Genomic DNA, 19,556 nt, shown 5'->3' on the forward strand with positions numbered 1-19,556 from the left:
AAGAAATTAGCACAATCCAATTTGAAAGGTGCTGTTGCTCTTCATACCAAACAGAAACACTGTCACTACACACCTAAGCATTTACACACACACACACACACACACACACACACACACACACACACACACACACACACACACACACACACACACACACCCATACACACTGCTGTAATTCCTGAATCAGCAGATTCGTCTCACTTAACCTGCAGGTCAGTTCCAGGTCGATCACAGCCCAGTGATAACTCTGTGAAGACTAAATTTAGTAGACAGGAATTAAAACAGCAGTAGAGGTGTAGGTTAATAAAACCTTTATTAGGTTTATTGTGTTCAATGGTGGAATCTTTGAAAAGCAAATAAGCTGTTTTAGGGTGTTACTGGCTGCACAGAGCTACAGTGTGTGGACCGAAAAGTACACATCTGATATCAGTTGATGTGTATCTTCCACCCCTGACATTTCAGAGTCATTCTTTCTGCCTTTCGGTTACAGAGAGTGCCCCCCCATCACAGCCCAACCCTGAGTCAGCTAATGCCCCTTCAGGTCCACCCTCCATCCTCATCACAGCTCCATCACGAGAAGACATCTACGCCACACCATCCAACCTGACTATAGCTGATGCCATGAAAGAGCGGAGGCCTTCTTCCACGCCCTTTGTAGTGGGGAGGAAACTAGCACACAGAAAGTAACTCAACATGTCCTGCCAAAGAAGGTAAACTGGGACTCAAACTTTGGTGAGATCAGAAAGGGAGCAGCTCTTAAACTATGAGAAGCATTCAAGTCCTTTACTGTAGTACGAGTATCAATATTTGTAATAGATAGGAGAATTAGCTGTATTATGTAAAATATCTCTTCAGAATATCATATTATTATTATTATTATTATTATTATTATTAGTAGTAGTAGTAGTAGTATTTTAATTTATGCACATATTATTGAATATTTAGTGAGTCACTGAAATGTGAGCAGTCTGATTTTCTTCTTCTTTAATTTATCTATAATGACTACAGAGAAGGTTTTTCAGTGCTCTGATATAATTTTTGGACAATAATGTGTATTTTTAAATTATTGCCTCCACTATCTTTGCCACAAATGTTAACCACTTTTGAGTGATGATTGTAACTGAGTGTTTCTGCATATTTTATATAATTCTCTGTGTTATATGCTGTATAAAGAATATCGGCAAATATATCAATATCTGAATTCTTTTACTCCCCAATAATGGTATCGGTCTTAAAGATCCAGTACTGGTCGTGCCCTAATTCAATGAGAGGAAAAGTTAGTAGGAGGACTACTGCATTATGTCTGAAGTGTGAATACGTGAACAAACTCATTAAATTGCTGTGTTGTTTTGTTTGTTTTTTTCACATCACAGCCTACCAAGAAGGATTCAGAATGGACTTCACACATACCACCCAGTCGCAGATCTCTGCCTGATCAAACTCCGGGAAAGCACTCGGTTGGCCAGTCTGCGGCCCGGAACAGAACAGTATGGCGGCGTCCACCGGAATGAACTGCTGCCTCCAGAGATAAAGCCATCACGGACGATAATCGTGTTTTCGTAGGCTTTAGAAACGATCTCAAATGAAAGCATGGACACCGTGGGAGAAGACGAACCGGACCCGATAAAGCTCAAGTCTATCAAGAACAATAAAACATTCACAGTGCCTCAAAATGATAGGGTAAGAGAGTTAGCTCCGTGTGAGCAGACAGTGAAGCCAAATTCTTCAGGATATCTGGTAGTTTAAAGGTTTTCACCTCATCGGCGACGATTAATCCCTTACACAACACAAGTAAACACCTATCACAAATCTAGATGGCACAGTCGCTAATTCGGCTTATATTTGACAAATGCAAAATTAAATATAATAGGACAATGTCACTGTGTATTTGTGTTTTGCTCAATATAATCCTAACCCCAGACAACATTGTGTATAATTCAAAATGCAAAGAAGCGCACTATAAACTCGCTGTGCTTTCGAAGAGCAGTTATTGGGGCACCTTTGCTTTCTGATTTACTTAAAAGGTAACGTTAAGGTCTACACACTTCACTACCTCAGTCATTGTCCTCAGCAGCAGTCAATCTCATTACTGGCGTCCATCAAACACATAAGCCTGCATGTTAAGGCACCAACTGTCCACGTCATCCTGTGATTCCTGGAGGGAACCTCATCACCTTCAGGATGGCTCTTTTAAGACTTGCTAAACTTATTTGGAATAGTAATCACAACACTTGCCGTCCCAGATTGGTTGTCAATTTGGATTGGCCTCAAGTTTTTTTTCTTCCATTTAGGTAATGGCAAATTCCACACAGAGCCAAGTCCTCTTACAGGCTGAGGTGACTGTTTGGTTTGATAATCACCATTAGATCCGCTTACTGATTTCTTATTATTCATAATTTCTTTTAAACTTCACTAAGTATTCATTTAAGTGGTTCTGAATACATGAAACAGTCATATGTCATATAGAGCTGTCCAGAGAAAGAGTGTGACTTCTCAGTGTCTGTCGTTACATATCCTATATGTAATATTGTAATCAAATGCACTGACTGTAAAGTCTTCCTAACCACTGCTGGAGATGAGCATGATGCAGGGAGTCCACTGAAGTGAAGAGAATGTCCGTCTGTGCCATCTCCTTATCTTTACACTCTTTTTCAGTTTGGGAGCTGCAGGAGTGTCAGAGAGTTTGAGAAACTCAACCGCATAGGAGAAGGAACTTACGGCATTGTGTGTAAGTCGCTAATGTTGGAGTCTATAAATTGGTTTGACTTGGAAATAAACAGATCATTTCAAGTGCTCAGTAGATTAACTGTTTCCTATTCTTAACATAGACCGAGCCCGAGACACCAAGTCGGATGAGATTGTGGCACTGAAGAAGGTCCGAATGGACAAAGAGAAAGATGGTAAGAGCACTGCTCAAATTCTGAGTCGTGTGTGTGTTTATAGTGTTTTGAATGCACTATTTTTCTGTGCTGTGCATGTGTTTGCATAGAATTATCAATTTGAGGAATGAAGGGAGTATCACTGATCTTGAAAATTTCAATTATACCCATTATTTTATACGAAATCATACCCCAAATTTTGAGATCTCTTCTAACCACGTCGAAAATTTAGTCTGTTGGTGCTAGAGGAGTTGAGCTAGTAGCAATGAAAAATATATCTTGCTCTGGAACAGTGTTGGACACACCAACTAACCTGTATAACTGTCCTTCTGTCCCACATTTAGAATTCCAAAAATACTGACAATGAATTAATAAACTGAATCCAAAGTTTATTTACAAGAATTGTCTCGTGGCGGCCAAAAATCCCTGAACTGTTTCAGTGCTTGTTTTCCTATTGTTTTTGCAGCTACAAGTACCTCAGTAATGTGTCGATTGGGTCTTCAAGCCTTTTAGTCTTTAAGAATAACTATACAGAAATCATCAAGCTTCTTGTTGATGGTCTCCTTTTCTTGTGTAGTTCATGTAAAGGCATCAATATTAAAAACTCCTTGTAGTTTGGTAAAAATGAGCAGTAAAACTGTTGAATGTGCTAACGCCCAGCTCTTTCTCTGTCAGGGATTCCCATCAGTAGCCTCAGAGAGATTACCCTGCTGCTGAGGCTGAGACATCCCAACATAGTGGAGCTGAAAGAAGTGGTTGTCGGCAGCCAACTGGAGAGGTACACGACCATAATGGTGTTAGGCTAGATACTCAGTGTAACTTTACTCACCACAAGCTGTTATACTGTTATCTGTTAACTAAACGTTTGATCAGATATCTATTTGTAATTCTGTGTGTTTCGTGTTCAGTCTGTTTCTGGTGATGAGTTACTGTGAACAGGACCTGGCCAGTCTGCTGGAAAACATGCAGACACCATTCTCTGAGGCTCAGGTAGGACAGAGTGAAGTTCTTAAATCTGACATTTAACCCGTGAAAGCAGAATATTTATTGATGTGTTTGAACTTCTGACAAGATTTAATATATTTCTGTCTTCATTTGTTTGCCCTAGTACAGGGGGTTTCGAAGTCAAATAATATAGTGTTGTAAGGAAAGAAAAAGGCTATTTGAAAAATTTGTCTTGCTCATGTCCTGTCACCAGTGGTTTCCAACCTTGGTTTTGGAACCCATGTCCCATAAGAAATCTGAAGGGTCACAAGATTAAGATTAAATAGATTTATGTAGACTTTAAAATTTTTTTTATCTTTCCTCCAATATGTGCTTTCTCCTTTGGAAATACTGGATATTTTCACATTTTCTGATCAAATTAATTAATGTATGAGGGAAAACAAACTCTTTGGTTAAAGGTCCAGTGTATAATATTTATATTAGTGTATAATTGCCTGAAAATAAGATTTGTTGTGTTTTAGTTACCATAGACTGAGTTATTTATATCTACAGAATGTACAGCGGTCGTGGAGGTCACCATGTTGCACCGCAGTGGTTCTACAGTAGCCCAGAATGGACAAACAAAACACTGACTTGAGATTCAGCTTTTTGCATTTAGCATGAGTTCTGCAGCCACCGTAGTTTCTCCTACACAGAGAGTGAGAGAGTGAGACACAGTGTTTGCAACTTCACTGCTAGATGCAACTAAATTTTACACACTGGTCCTTTAACTGCTCACATTTGGTGTATATGCTGAGGCCACGCCATGATAGTGAGCTAGTGCTGTACACACAGCAGGAAATGATACCAGTGCAATATTTAATCATTTAAGAACTGTTAACATTGTGACAGCTGTTGTATGATCACAGTTGTCAATGGACATATTTGAACCAAATGAACCTGTAGTGAACATAAATCTTACTTTGTTATGAGGGGCTCCTTGAAAGCCCCTTAATGACCCCTGGTTGTAATATATCCTCTTGACAAGATATCACTAATTTGGTCTGCACCTCTCCTTAAGTTTGTGTTTTCTGTCTTCTAATATTTTCTTCTGTCCTTTTTCAGGTGAAGTGTATAGTCCTTCAGTTGCTCAGAGGCCTGGAGTATCTCCACCACAACTTCATTATACACAGGTCAGGACCAGATTCTTCCTGGAGACTACTCCAGCTGTTTTTCTCTACTCAATATATTCAATTCAACTTTATCACAATTCTGCCAAGACAAAAGACGTGCTGGTTCAGATGAGTTCATAAAGAATCTGTATCTGTATGACAAGGGGAGGGGCTTGAACGTATTGTATCGTCTGGAAGCTGGTTCATTATCCTCTTCAATCTTGTTATCAGGGACCTGAAGGTGTCTAATCTGCTGATGACAGACAAAGGCTGCGTTAAGATCGGTGAGTCGTCGCCATTACTATAACCCCCTGTGTAGCTCTCACTATAATGACATTACACCTGTACAGACATATAGCCTTACCTGTGCCAACACTGGCCTCTGACCTCTGTTGAAAGCAAGTGCTGGCAACGGATAATTGACAATAAAAATAACTGTTAGTTGTAGACCCTGTACATTTACATTAATCATCAGTAACAGTAGTATTGCTCTGCTTTTTTTTCTGCTGTATGCAGCTGATTTTGGGTTGGCCAGGATGTACGGCATCCCCCAGCAGCCCATGACGCCTAGAGTGGTCACACTGTGGTGAGTGTTTACTGGGCCATGGTCACTGTAAATTCCCCATTAGTCTAATTCTGTTCATGAAAATATGAGACTGAATGCGTTGCACACTGCAGATAACCCCTGTGCTGCCTACATTGTGCTTGTGCAGCCTCAGTGGAAACTCCTCCTTTTAATCTCTCAGTAATCCGCCTCTTATTAGCTCCATTACCTCAGACTGGATTGGTCTCTGTCACGATATGTTCTCCTTGTGTGCTCTTTATGCTCCTCCATGTGCAGGTACAGAGCACCAGAGCTCCTCCTAGGGTCCAAGTCACAGACTACAGCTCTGGACATGTGGTGAGTCTCCAGTCTTATCAGAGGAAATGGATACTATCCGCACATGCAAGTCCACTATATGTTCAGAATGTCAGGGATCTCCACTAAGGAAAAGAAACGTTTTTAAGGGGAGAATTATTTGTTTTGATTATCTGTATCTCTATACACTTAAAGGTCCATTGTGTAAAATTTCGGGGGCTTTATTGGCAGAATATGGAAGAAATTTAATATAATATTTAGAGGTTTGGTGTATAATCACCGTTTATATCTACAGAGGGAGCAGGTGCTCTTCTGTGGAGGCCGCCATGTTACTTCTACAGTAGCCTAAAACAGACAAACCAAACAATGGCTCTAGACATGGCTTTTTGCATTTTGTATGACTTTCACAGCCACTGTAAATTGGAATCTGCGAACTCACTGCTAAATGCCACTAAATCCTACACACTGGTCCTTTAATCCTCTATTTTCTTATCCTTAAACAGATTCAGATTTTACTTCCTTTTGGGAAATGATGGCATGAATTGTTGATAACAATGAACTTGCTGTGATGTTTCCTTCGCAGGGCTGTAGGTTGTATCCTAGCTGAGCTGCTGGCTCACAAACCTCTGCTGCCTGGAACCTCTGAGATCCAGCAGGTCGACCTCATAGTCCAGCTGCTGGGAACACCCAATGAAAACATCTGGCCGGTCAGTTCAGTTCAGAGTTCAGTTCTAAATATGTCTTAAGCATAAACTGAAAGTCTGTGTCTGGGATGTCTGATGTTTTGAATGTGTGTGTTTGTGTGTGTCCTAGGGCTTCTCTCAGTTGCCCCTCATCGGTCAGTACAGTCTGAGGAAGCAGCCGTACAACAACCTGAAGAATAAATTCATCTGGCTGTCTGATGCTGGACACAGACTGCTCAACCTGCTCTTCATGTACAACCCACAGCGCAGGTACACACACACACTCACACACACACACACACACACACACACACACGCACACACTCACACACACACATACATACACACACCTTCATGAATAAATTTGAACATGTTAGAATAGATACCGGTTGAATTCCATTTACCTGCTTCAGTTTCAGGGTCCTGAATAAGAATAATGATAATAATAACAATACATTCATATGTACGGCTGTTTTTATCATTTCTTACTTATTTTTATATATGTCCTACTTTCGTATCTTGCTGTTTATGTTTTGTCATGTACATACAAGGTATCTTGAAGCACATTGAGATTAGGCTTGTTGTATGAAACGACTAAATAAATAAAGTTGACTTGACTGATATTGTTCATGCTGATTCACTGTTACACTGTCATGGCTTACAGGGACACTTGAATAGATCACAGTCTTTGTTAAAGTTTTAATAACACCTGTGGTTTTGCTACTATCACAAGTCACAATGTCTGCTGTATCAGCAAATTGTACTTTAAGTAATACAAGTAGACATGTTTATCATGCTCTCCAGTTTTCTTGTACTGTTGTTGTAGTTAACTACTTTAGAATTTTTTATTTTTGTTAATTTACTCATCAAAATTCCCAATCTCATAAAGACATTCCAGCCCTAAAATCATTGTGCAGTAACAATATTTCGGCCTGTTTTTACAAATGTTACAGAAGAAATGTATCTCAAAACATGAAAGAAGAAGAAGAAGAAGTAAAGACAGCTTGCTGCCCTAGAATGAAAGATAATTAATTTTTTCACTTGGCTGTTCATCACATCACACAGCTGCTTTGCATGACTTTTTTTTTTTTTTTTTTTTACAAAATATACAAATATATAATAGTGTAGTAATAAGTGCAGTATGAAATGTAGTGAAGTATAAAGTAGTATGCTTACTAATAAAAAGATTCTTTTGCCTGTAGTTCTTTCCCAAAATACCAGTGTGGCTCAGGGCTGAAGTTTTGGATTTTTTATCAAGAAGATGGCAGTTCACCATCTGCTTACTAATATGAGTTCATTCAAAGTGCAGGAAATTCATGAAATGACAAGAGCTGTTTCCAACAAAATGTTACCCAAAGTTAACCAACCATATTCGCAGGTTGACATGATTAGATAATATGTCATTTGTGTTTGGGTGTAATAATGATTACTTTGATAAATCTATGAATGGCATGAATGAAGCACACACATACACTTACATACCACTGACTTACTTGTATTTGTGTATTATATTAGAATTTATGTGCTCTGTTCGAGACAACATTGGAGGTCAGACTTTCCCAGTTGAAATGTCCAACTTCTGACCTCAAAGCCTTCAAAGTGCATGATGCCAAAAGTAAACAAAAAAACATGGCTGACCCTGCCAAATTCATGACTTTTGTAGGCTAGTGTACACTCAGATCACTCACCCTAAATCTTTTCTGTTTTACCAATCCAGAGCTACTGCCAAAGATTGTTTGGAGAGTTCCTACTTCAAAGAGAAACCTCTGCGTGAGTGAAAACATTTTGGATATGTATCAACTGTAGTCTCGGCCCTCTGATATGCTGTAAGTCATTCATTTTGTCTGCCTGCTTCTCCACACAGCCTGTGAACCAGAGCTGATGCCAACCTTCCCTCACCATCGCAACAAGCGGGCCGCTCCTCCAGCAGAGAGCCACTCGAAACGGAGCAAAGTTTGATGAAGGTGGTGATGACGATGAGACGTTTGACTCAAAGTAGACACTGTTGTGGTGGTTCTCTCAGGAATGTGCACTCACAGGATGGACATTGGTTTCTGTTCGCACTGTGTGCATGGGAACATGAATCTGGAGTTGTCAGCAAATGCAAACCAGTTCAGTTAGCAACAGTTTGAGCTCAGCTGAAGCAAACGAACTCTGGCGCTTATTGAGACATTGCTGAACTGCTTACACAGGACTCTGCAGTGTTCAGTAATGTTAAAAATGCTGCAAACATGCATTCTGCAATGTGGATCCAGTGATTTTCAGCACTATGTCCTGCTTATAGACTCCTTAAGAGTCTTTGGTGTTCGGTTTCTGGAGCATTTCATAATATTCATATTGCTGCCAAGATCTGCACACTAAAGGCGAAAGTAGTGAGGACAAAGTTGCCTTGACAAATGCTGAGGCATTGTGTGTATTGAATATCACATTTTAGAGTCCAGTATCAGTCCTAGCATCAAAACTTAGAAAAGGCATGACAAGGATGAGTATGAACTGAACCAACTTGCTTGAGCTCTGCCCACAATAACCCCGATCCTTTGCGAAGACCTCGTAGGAGTTTTGTACTGTACTGGAGCGAAGTGTATTGCAGTAGAAAAATCTGCCTGTGGGATTCAAAAGTTCGTGGCAAAATAAATGGAACGGCAGCCTTGTTAAGACGTCAGGTTTGGTCCTCACAACCATCAGTTTGTGTCGATGACCAGCTGTGTATTCTGTTAAAGTGTCCTTGAGGTAAAATGCTGAATCCCTGGATCTGCTCGCTTATTGTTAAGTAATAGTTTAACATTATAGGATGTGCGCTTATTCACTTTCTTGTAGAGAACAGCACCCATCTACGACTACCACCCATATATGGGTATCGATTTTCTCATCTAACTTTGGGCAGAAAAGGGAATAAGCGTATTTCCTAACATGTCAAACAATTCCTTTAAGAGCCTCAGCTTGAACGCCCAAAATGTACTGTAAATGAACAATGGCCTCGTTAGTAAACAGGTAGAATTGTTTGCCATCTAGCTGACAGCAAGCAGGTAGAGAACATGACTGCGATTTACCCAAGTGAGATAGTTCCTGAAAAAGGTACTCTAGAGCCTCTAAATCTGTTTAAACCTCCAGCTGTTGAACATAATAAACATGTCAAACCAACAACTGGGCCTTTGTTTCATTTGAAATGTCAGTGTTTATTAATGCAGGATAAATTAGTAGTAATGGTTACATGGCCAGCAGCAGGTTAAGATCCCTTACAGGGACGTTAATAACTGACCTCCCACTGAACCAGTATGTACCTCCACAAACACACAGCACTGAGTGATACTAGCACTGAGCTATCACAAGTCCCATCGGGTCAGCCGGACGAGCCTGTGGTCATGATGTGAAGGTGATAGGTCAGAGAGCTGGTACAGAACAAACATCCAGTAGCAGTTCAGAGTAAAATATTTAAAACTGCCTAACTGTATGATCCCGCTCCTTGACCGCCAGCAGGGTTAACTTTCTTTATTGTCTGTTGGCTGACAACAGGACAAATACTAGTGGAGTTCAAGAAGAAGAGCCAGCCATAAACAGACAGTAAAGAAACAATATGGTAGTGTCTGCCTCAGAGTTCAACTTGGTGTGTATATTTGCCTCCCAAAAGAAAAGAAAAACACAGGACTTTCACTGGAACTCCATTGTGAAACATCAACAAAGAAATAATTCAAAGTGTAAACATACTTTAACTCTATTTAGTCAGTCAAGTTACATGTCAGTTGTGATCAAACATGTTGTATAAAGTGTTCTGTAACATTGTTGAATCATGGATGCCAGGGCAAATGAATCAAAATGTAAAAGTTCAGATTTAAAGAGATGTGCTTGATTGATTATCTTCATATAGTTATGAGTTTTTAGGTTCAGCGCTGACACAATCAATGTTTTAACAGACTGAACAGAAACTTCAATAAAAGAAAATCCAAAAAGGAAGACATTACAGGACAGCACTCAGTCAAGTGTTTTCTGGGACATTCAGTGCAGAAACTCAATTGAACTGAGCTCAGGTGAGCTTTTGATCATATCACATGACCTTCATCAGCAGATTTAGAGTGATGAAGAGTTTGCTCAGACTTGTACATGTTTAAATTTCCATTTTTTTCCAGAGCATTTAAATGACTTTTCATTCATGTTGGCTTATAAGCTGTGGAGATGAACTTCATCTAACTGCTACTAAATAGACCAGGTGCTGTTTTCGAGGCTGAGTGTGAACTCTCAACCTCAGCTTTTAAGACAACATGGGTGAAAAGTTCTTGCAGAAAAAAATGAAATTTTAAGATGTACAATACCACAAGTAGGCAAACTCCATCTGCTGAAGATCATGTATGTATGCCAATATGACCAAAAGTTCCAGCATAGCAACCAAATGAACTTTATGGTGAGACACATAGTTTAAAAAAATCTTTTTCAAGTTTTTGGATTGAATAAAAGTGGTGTTTGGCTCCTGATCAAGCACATCTCTTGTATGTAAATACTGAACACGAAAGCTTCACTCAGACTGCTGCTAGCGCTGAGGTACAAGCCTGATGCAGACATACAAAGAGCTGCAGAGGGACACGGAGGCAGCAATGATCAATTAATTTAACTCTTCATCAAATAACAAAATAATAGGGCTCTCAACATATAGACAAATACATTAAGACACACAAGTTTAATAAAAACACTTAGATGCATTCACACACTCGCATGCCTGGCAGGAGAACTATCTTCTTTTGTTTCTTCTTCAAATGTCACTGTCCTTCATTGCGATCCAAAGCAAAGTGCACAACGGCAACAAAATGTACAGTCCTTCAGTCAGACAGAATCGGCTCAGAGAGGGACAAACTTTATGCATTTAGGTTCAAATGCAGCTTTCCTCACATCAATGCAGGTTAGATGAGAAGTTCTTGCAGTGAATATGCTGTAGCGGCTGCATTGTAACAGAACGTTGTATGAAATGGGGGGAAAAGACGTGGGCTCTACTGTCCAACTACCAAATCACACCAAGATTTTCTATTGTAGCACTTGGTCAACTTCCTCCAGAGATGCAAAAATACTGGCCTGGAATACTAGATTTCTTCTTTTGTTCGAACTGACCAGCCATTTATTTTGAAACCCACGAGAGGGAGTGGACCAAGTGCTCAGCTGACGGATGAAAGCCTACAGGATGGTACAGCAGTCGAGAGGTGGGGTGAATGTTGCTAGGAGCAGTTTGACCCTTCTGGTGTACTGGGGAGAGGTGGGGTGGGGTGGGGCTCTGTCTCTCAGCCCTCCATCCCAAAGTCCTCTGTGAACTTCTTGACCTTCAACAGGTCTTCAGTGTTGACTGTGGGACGGGTAGTGGACAGAGAGCGCAACATGTCCGACTGCAAAGGAAGCAGAGACACAAGTCAGTTATGTTTTTAAATATTCAAGTTCTCCTTTATCCAGTTTAACACCTGTTTAAATTCTGTTACTGTAGATCATATTATAATATAAACATGATCTGTGATAGCTGAGAAAAAGTTCTGGAGTTTTTTGACTGATAGTGGTGCTGTGGATCAACACTTTGATGAGCAATATGGTTTGGCATGTAATGCAGAACATAAAGCAACATGCTACTCATCAGTAGAATCATTATCATAATCGTCATTAGAATTTGTTGCACAACAATTTGTCCATGTTTTAACAGATTAAAACAGAGCCTCTAATAATAAAAATGTACAGCTTTACAATGATTAAATATTAATACATTTTATACCCTCAGGTACTTTTGACAGATTGGTTCATTGTTGCTGCAGCCTTTCCACTCTTATTCCATCACTGCAGCTCTGGTGAAAAAGATGTGACTTTCACTTTTACGAATATTCTGTAAATTGTCTTTACATTAAGTAAGATTAGATCTTAAATGTTATATTTATCGTTTATATGTTATAATATTTTATTCCAAAATTCTCACAAAACTTAAAAATCCTGGCATTAATCTTATAACCCATATTCAAATATAAACTCATAAACATTTCTATCAGACAGAACAGTTTAAAATTGTTTTTGTTTGGACATCTTTGGACATAAGAACACCATCTTTGCCAGACCTATGCACATAAAATTGGCTATAAAACCTACACTAACTGTAGGGTATTACTTTTACTTTTTGGTTACTGTATCACCTCTAAATTGTACTTTGCTCATTATTCTCTTCTAGCTATGGGTTTACATAAAGTTTTATAGGCTTATATTTTAATAAAGGTCTATTATTATATATTAACAAAATAACAAATGTCTATTAGTATTACTATTAGCAGGGAGTGGAAGAGTGGATGTTTGAAATGAAGAGTTGTAGCATTGTTGTTGAGAAGAAGATAATCATTTGTTTCTGTATCATTCATTAGTATGCGTGTATCTCACCATGCAGACTATAGGCTCCAGTAGCTTATCACTAGGCACATCCATCCAGGTCATCTCTATGGCTGCAGGGTCGCCAGGGGAACAAGGAGTCAAGAGGTCATCCACCATCACCTGGTTGTTGCTTCTGGATGGACCGCGAACCTAAAGGAGTAAGAAGAAGAAGAAATGCTGGATTATTAACCGTAACAGAAATTGGAGTGAAATGGGCTTGTATAGATCAAACATGTTTTTTTAATTTCTTGGGTTTCTAATGTCACCTTTTTGAAGTGCGTGGCAGACTGGACCTTCCTAACAGGCTGCATAAGTGCGTCCCGGACGATGATACTGATGTCGGCACCGGAGTAGCCGTCTGTTTTGTGGGCGAGCTGCCGCAGGTCGGTCTCGCTCAGGCTGTGCGGCGTGTTGCCCAGGTGAAGACGAAACATCTGAGCCCGAGCCGGCTCCTCCGGCAGAGGGATGTAAATTCGCTTCTCAAATCTGACACATAATGGAGAACAAGTGTCAATCAAACATTCACCACCTGATTAAAACTTAAACAGCGTGCTTGCAGGTGTCAGACACATTTCAGTTGTGTCTAAACATAATTGAGCTACATAGAAACTCAAAGAGGGAAGAACGTAAAAATACAAAACAGTATTTAATATTTATGTTTAGTAAAGCACCAAGACTAATGAAAACGATCCAACTGTCATATTTTAGTCTAACCAATAGCGTAAGGTTTTCATACTTTGTGAATGTAGAGGATTATCCAGACCTAAGCTGTTTTTGGTATGCTGCTTCAATAGTGTAGGTCCAATGCCCACTTGCCTTAGTAAAGCTTATTTTGTGCTCCATCACTTCATCTTTTAACTAAATAACAATAACTCCATCTATTAACCTTAATTATTACTTCTTAAAAAACAGATTAGGACCTACAGATGTGTGTGTATGTCTTATGAACATGGCTGGGTATCAATACTCAATATGTTTAAACTACCAACCGATGGAAAGCAACAATGTGCCAATATGACAATAACTCTGATTTAATTGAGTGATTACGATCATGCTCCTGTTGCCCTGAATCATTATGTATTTTTTAGCTTTGTACAGCTGCAGTGAAACGTCTCTTCTGACTGACCATGATGAATTTGCCTACCTTAGAATTTGTTACCCTTGGTAACAAAAAAACACTACTTGAATGACACCACCAAAAAAACCCTATAAAAGAAACTCAGGATGAGACAAACACAATCGACCGTGTGTTGAGTGTTGAAATGACCTCTGACCTTCTGCGGATGGCAGCATCAAGCACCCAGGGGATGTTGGTGGCTCCAAGCACCAAGATACCATCGTTGTTGTTCCCCACACCTACAAAACCAGAGAACTTCAGTCAGCTCTATATGAGCACTTCATGCTTCCCAGTGTCCATGCAGGAATGTATATTTGCACACTTAAGATGACTTAGTAGTTTTCTATTGTCACTGATACAGTATATACGATTTAATACTGCTTCTTCTTCACTGTGCGGTAGTTTGACTGCTCTGATATGGCTTACCCTGCATCTGGACCAAGAACTCTGTCTTGATGCGGCGGGCGGCCTCGCTCTCATTCTCATTCCTGGAGCCACACAGTGAGTCCACCTCGTCAATGAAGATGATTGAGGGTTTGTGCTGGCGAGCCAGGTCAAATAAGTTCTTCACCAGCCTGGAAGACACAGGGAGAGACAGAAAAAACGAAAATGAGCGAGACACAGGGACAGCGATATTAAAGGAGGTACTTAGCACATGACTGGGAGAAAGAAGAGTTGCAGTGTGTGTGAGTGCTGCCTGTGAGGACTGGAAATAGATTTACTGGGAGTTTATCACGATTTACTATTGTCATTTTTGATTGAAATATTGAAAATCTGTTGAATAATGAGAAATCTATACATCTTATCAGTGTATGTACTGCAAAAGACATGTTTCCATGAATGTTCATAGCTATGTCAGAGTGTTTCTATAACAATAATACAACATGATATATCTAATATGATGAAGAGTCAAGTTCCACTCTTATTAGGCTGAAAACACCTAATAAAACAAAAAATATAACATACGTTTTTAAAGCAAATTATGCTACATTTTGGTACTACAATACAATTATCTTCAGACAACAGCCACCCCTGAGTAAGAGACATACTTCTCACTCTCTCCCAGCCACTTGGACATGAGGTCTGAGGAGGAGACAGAGAAGAAGGTGGAGTTATTGGCTTCGGTGGCCACGGCCTTAGCCAGGTATGACTTCCCTGTCCCCGGAGGACCAAACAGAAGGATGCCTCTCCATGGAGTCCGCTTGCCTGAGAACAAAGAGACCAGAAATAATGTTGGTCATATGATGTCATACTAGTTTACAAAGGTATAGGGTCCTATTCAACAGCCTGCTCTAGCAGTTCAGCATTGACAAAGATTACAACAGTCACAGAGTTTAACATGATAAGTTTTACTGCTGTACCAACTTACAATCAAGAAACAACTTGGATGGAAAACTTTTAGTAAGAGCAGTACCACATCATTATAGAGGTAACAGAGTTAAAATGATACTTGACATTGTTATTTTCAAACATCTAAAGGGACTTTTGTGAACTAAGGTTACAAGTGATAATTTTGACAAATGATTTATCTGTCAACTACTGTTGTGACTGATCTCTAACAGAAAATAGTATCTAATGATATTTATCAAATATTTCTAAAGATCAAGCTCACATGTTTTGTCTGACTTGCTTTCCAAAACCCAAAGAGATTCAATTTCCAATGACAAAAAACAAAACAAAAACAAAAATGTCAAAGTACAATAACCAAAAAAGTTGCAAAGAAGCCGTTGGTGTTCACGCGTTGTGCCTTCACTTAATAAATTATTCACTGAAAACCAACTTGTTGCCAAATAATATTCTGTTGATCAATCAACTAATTGTTTTAGCTCTATATTTGCCCTTCATTATTACATTAAAATATTAGCGACAAGGGATAATATACATTTTTAACTTCAAAGACACATAAAATGTATTTATCTCTGCCCTAGCTTTTTGACTTTTTGATTTGAGTGTGGTGTGTGATAATGAATGGGTGTAAACAACATCTGACAGAGAGTGATGATTACACAATACCTGTGAAGAGGTGAGGGAATTTGATAGGCAGGATGACAGCCTCCTTCAGAGCTTCCTTGGCTCCCTCCAGTCCAGCCACATCATTCCACCTGACATTGGGCTTCTCCATTACAATAGCACCTGGACACAAAGATAGAGAATGATTAAGATTGACAGCACCACCTCTGAAATGAAAAGTCAGAAGACACACTTTAAGGGTTATTGTAAATCTGTAGCTTTGGCACAAAAAAGATGAATCACATCACGTGACGATCTTTCCATTTAAAAGCAGTGTAGTGTTTTATGAGAAAAATCCAAAATAACCAGTCCAACTGTATCATGTCCATTGTAACAGAGGACAAAATCATTACACAAACACCATATCAACTTGCTTATTTCCCCTGCAAGGTTCAGCATTAATGATTTTTTTTCCACTTACCCCATTGGGCAAGGGGGTCAGAGATCTACTTGCCAAAGTAAATTTTTACAGGCCCCCCATAACAAAGGGTTTTATTTAGCTGTTATCAAATACTAACAAAGACTAAAGCTATTTGTCCTGTTAAATTCATGACTGCAGTGTTTACAAAATGTCAGAAAATAATGAAAATTGTCTGTTCCAGTTTTTCGGAGTCCAAGGTAATGTCTTTCAATACACAAATATTAAAAATTAATTTACTGTGATAATAAACAGAGAAAGTGGGAAATCTACATATATGAGACATAACAGCATTTTCTTTCTTTTTTGCATGAAAAATTAATTCAATCATTAATCAGATGATTTACAGCTAGATTTACTTGCCAAAAAATGGCACTTACTTGCCCAAGGCAAGCAGGCAAGGCTTATTGTTGAACCCTGTGAGATCTTATTGCACCCATGTATATTTACTTACCCATAAGTTGCTCCTGCAGTTTTTTCTTCTCTGGGTTTTCACCCTCACTGTCACTATCACTCCTAGACCAGAAATAAACACACAGAGAAGTTGACTCAAATACAGTAAAGCCCACAGACTTGAGCATGTTTTCTGAGGGGGCAGAAGATGAACAGCATACTTGTCATTGCTCTGTGCCTCCTTGACAGGCTTTTTGCCCTGTTTGTCTTTATTTTTCAGATAATCCTTAAGTTTCTCTGCTCGGTCCAGGTACTGCATACACTTTGCGCGTATACTCTCCTTTGCCTTGTCGCTGTGGGCCTCATCTGAGGGAAAGACATTACAAACAACGATGTGAATGACACTCACCAATGTTAGTATTAACATAAGTCTATAAGACTAGATTAGCCACCTATCAGGCTGCAGTACTCACATTTTATGGCATGTAGGAAATATTCCACAGCATGCTGATACAGGCGCAAGGCCTCCTCATAATTCTTTGCCTTGTCTTCTTCTGTGGCTTTGGTCACAAGATCAATCGCTTTCTGCAAGAGATGCAGAGATACAGTTAGAGGACAGAAATGGATGAACGATGGGTTGGGAGTGGAAACAGAAACAGGGAGTGAATGCACACATGCTAGTCATCCTTATATCAGTCTGCACATGTCAACACTAGAGCTTCAACCAAAATAAAGCACAGTTATGCAGCTAATATGGTGCACAACATCATCATAGTATTTTCACTGATTCTGCAACAAAATCCACTGTGCTGTTTCTTCAGCCACGTACCAGAGTAAAACGCTCCACAACGCAAATCTTTGTTTTTTTTCATGCTAGTTAACTGTGTGCGAGCAGGAGCCACAGCCCAGCTAACGGTGAGATAGCGGCTTCTACTGTTATAAACATTCTCTCACAAAGGTTAAACGCTAGTTTAACATCCGAAAATTTTCGACTTACACCAGTATTAACTGTTAGAATTATTTTATAATGTGTTGCTAGCTAGTAAAGAGACGTTAGTTTTATACGTTAATGCTGTTATTTTTTATGACAATGCAATGGACGTACTGGTCGGAGGCTCAGTTAACTGAACTGGCTTGCTAACACCGTTAGCTTGCTTTAGCGTCAGCTGTTCTGCTAGCGAGATAGCTTGCATTCTATCTGCTGTATGGGCTAATGTGCGGTTGTAGCAGGCTAACGTTAGCTAGCCAGCTAATAGCAGCCTACCTGTAATGTTGACGTTGTCATTTCATCTCACTCTTCTGCTCTCCCCCCAGATTTCTATCCTCTGACCCTACCCAAAGGTGGATATGTGAACAAATGAACTCGTTAACAGCCCTATGTGGTGAGGGGGCAGATTGCTCTTGACATGACCAAACACAGGCTAACACATTAGCTCGCAAATATGACAGCTTTGCCCCGACCCAACAAAACCACAGTAACACTGCGTATACCGACAAGCTAGCCGATACAATGCTAACTTCCGGTTAAACTTTCAAAATAAGATTACTTGAACTTCATTGACCGGGGAAATTCACGTGGTAGGTAGGTACATGTCGAAAAGAGTGACTGGTGAATAAAATAAAATAAAAACCTATACACAGCTTTTTCACTTATTCAGTAAAAAAAAATCAGCTAACGACAAGTATTTTTAAGGTTAAACATTACAGTTACACATTTTCATCAACCCAGTTAAGAATCGTTTCACCATCATGTATTTTTACTTATGCTTTCCGGTCGTATGACTAAAACTGACAACTTGACGAATGGCAGCGACAGTAGATGTTTTACAGGGCCGCTGCTGCCGCCACCTAGCGGTCATATCAGTGCTAGAGCAGCGCTACGCCAATAATTGAAAATCCATTATATGCCCATCATAAAGCAGCAAATACACGTGTGCACCCCAACGCTAAGATAACTTAAAAAATTAATGAAGTGAATATTGTCTATAATACAAAATGTAAAATTTGCATCTAAGTCTAAACAAACCACACACCATTTCATGTCATTTGTAACAGTTTTATTGGTAGGTATTTACATTTGAGATTATTACATTGCTATCATACATTGTATACTGTATATTGGAAGTAAGTCTAAAATACTTTGCATATGACAGGTTGTTGCAGCAGCATTTTATCCTTTTGTGACTTTTCAGTTCAATGATTGTGTTGGACGCAAGCTGCCACAGATATTACCTTTGGTTCAAAAACCCCTTCTTTGAAGCATTACTTTGCATAGACAGGATAGCCACGATTCCAGAACGTAGAGAGAGAAAGGGGATTATAAAGAATCAAGTGGAAGAAAGGAGGTGTACATTCACAGATTTAAAGGGGCTTGATTGGTTAGTGCATCAAGCTCAAAGAGGGACGGCCTGTAACTTGTTGAAGGTTGACCAACTTCAGACAATCAGATCTGTGCAGCGGGTTAGAGAAACATGATTACCATCAAATGAAAAGTGTGGTGAAAAAGTAGGATGGTGGAGTGCAGCATTCACCATTGCTTCAAATGTTGCAGGAGAAAGACTCAATGTTAGGCCAAGTAGAACTGAAACCTCCCACATACACGTGATGTTTTCAGGGAAGCATAGTCTGCCTCACCTCTAACACAGCAACTCATCAACTATAATTTGAAAAAGAGCTACTTAGCTTTAGGAACTATATGATTACACAGTTTTACTTTCATAAAAAAG

The 19,556-nt window shown here is 39.5% G+C and overlaps 2 protein-coding genes across 2 annotated transcripts; one reads left to right on the forward strand and one right to left on the reverse strand.

Annotated features, from left to right (window-relative positions):
- Window positions 1–1,473: 1,473 nt before the first annotated feature.
- cdk10 (cyclin dependent kinase 10) lies at window positions 1,474–9,661 on the forward strand. The gene is made up of 13 exons (XM_084733363.1): window positions 1,474–1,680; window positions 2,656–2,728; window positions 2,829–2,900; window positions 3,555–3,657; window positions 3,788–3,869; window positions 4,929–4,996; window positions 5,207–5,259; window positions 5,492–5,561; window positions 5,817–5,876; window positions 6,418–6,541; window positions 6,648–6,787; window positions 8,235–8,287; window positions 8,382–9,661. Exons 1-13 carry the CDS (start codon window positions 1,591–1,593, stop codon window positions 8,474–8,476), a joined length of 1,083 nt encoding a protein of 360 aa, XP_084589489.1. The 5' UTR covers window positions 1,474–1,590; the 3' UTR covers window positions 8,477–9,661.
- A 1,510-nt stretch (window positions 9,662–11,171) lies between these two features.
- On the reverse strand, window positions 11,172–18,326 carry vps4a (vacuolar protein sorting 4 homolog A). Its single transcript, XM_084733361.1, has 11 exons — window positions 18,095–18,326; window positions 17,304–17,415; window positions 17,052–17,196; window positions 16,892–16,953; window positions 16,023–16,142; window positions 15,059–15,215; window positions 14,436–14,584; window positions 14,167–14,248; window positions 13,159–13,378; window positions 12,902–13,042; window positions 11,172–11,880 (listed from the first exon to the last, which is right to left on the reverse strand). The coding sequence occupies exons 1-11, from the start codon at window positions 18,113–18,115 to the stop codon at window positions 11,779–11,781; spliced, it is 1,311 nt and encodes a 436-aa protein (XP_084589487.1). The 5' UTR covers window positions 18,116–18,326; the 3' UTR covers window positions 11,172–11,778.
- Between the last annotated feature and the right edge of the window lie 1,230 nt (window positions 18,327–19,556).

This window comes from Lutjanus erythropterus, chromosome 13, assembly GCF_056507025.1.
Source record: "Lutjanus erythropterus isolate fLutEry1 chromosome 13, fLutEry1.hap2, whole genome shotgun sequence".
NCBI classification, from domain to species: Eukaryota; Metazoa; Chordata; class Actinopteri; order Lutjaniformes; family Lutjanidae; genus Lutjanus; species Lutjanus erythropterus.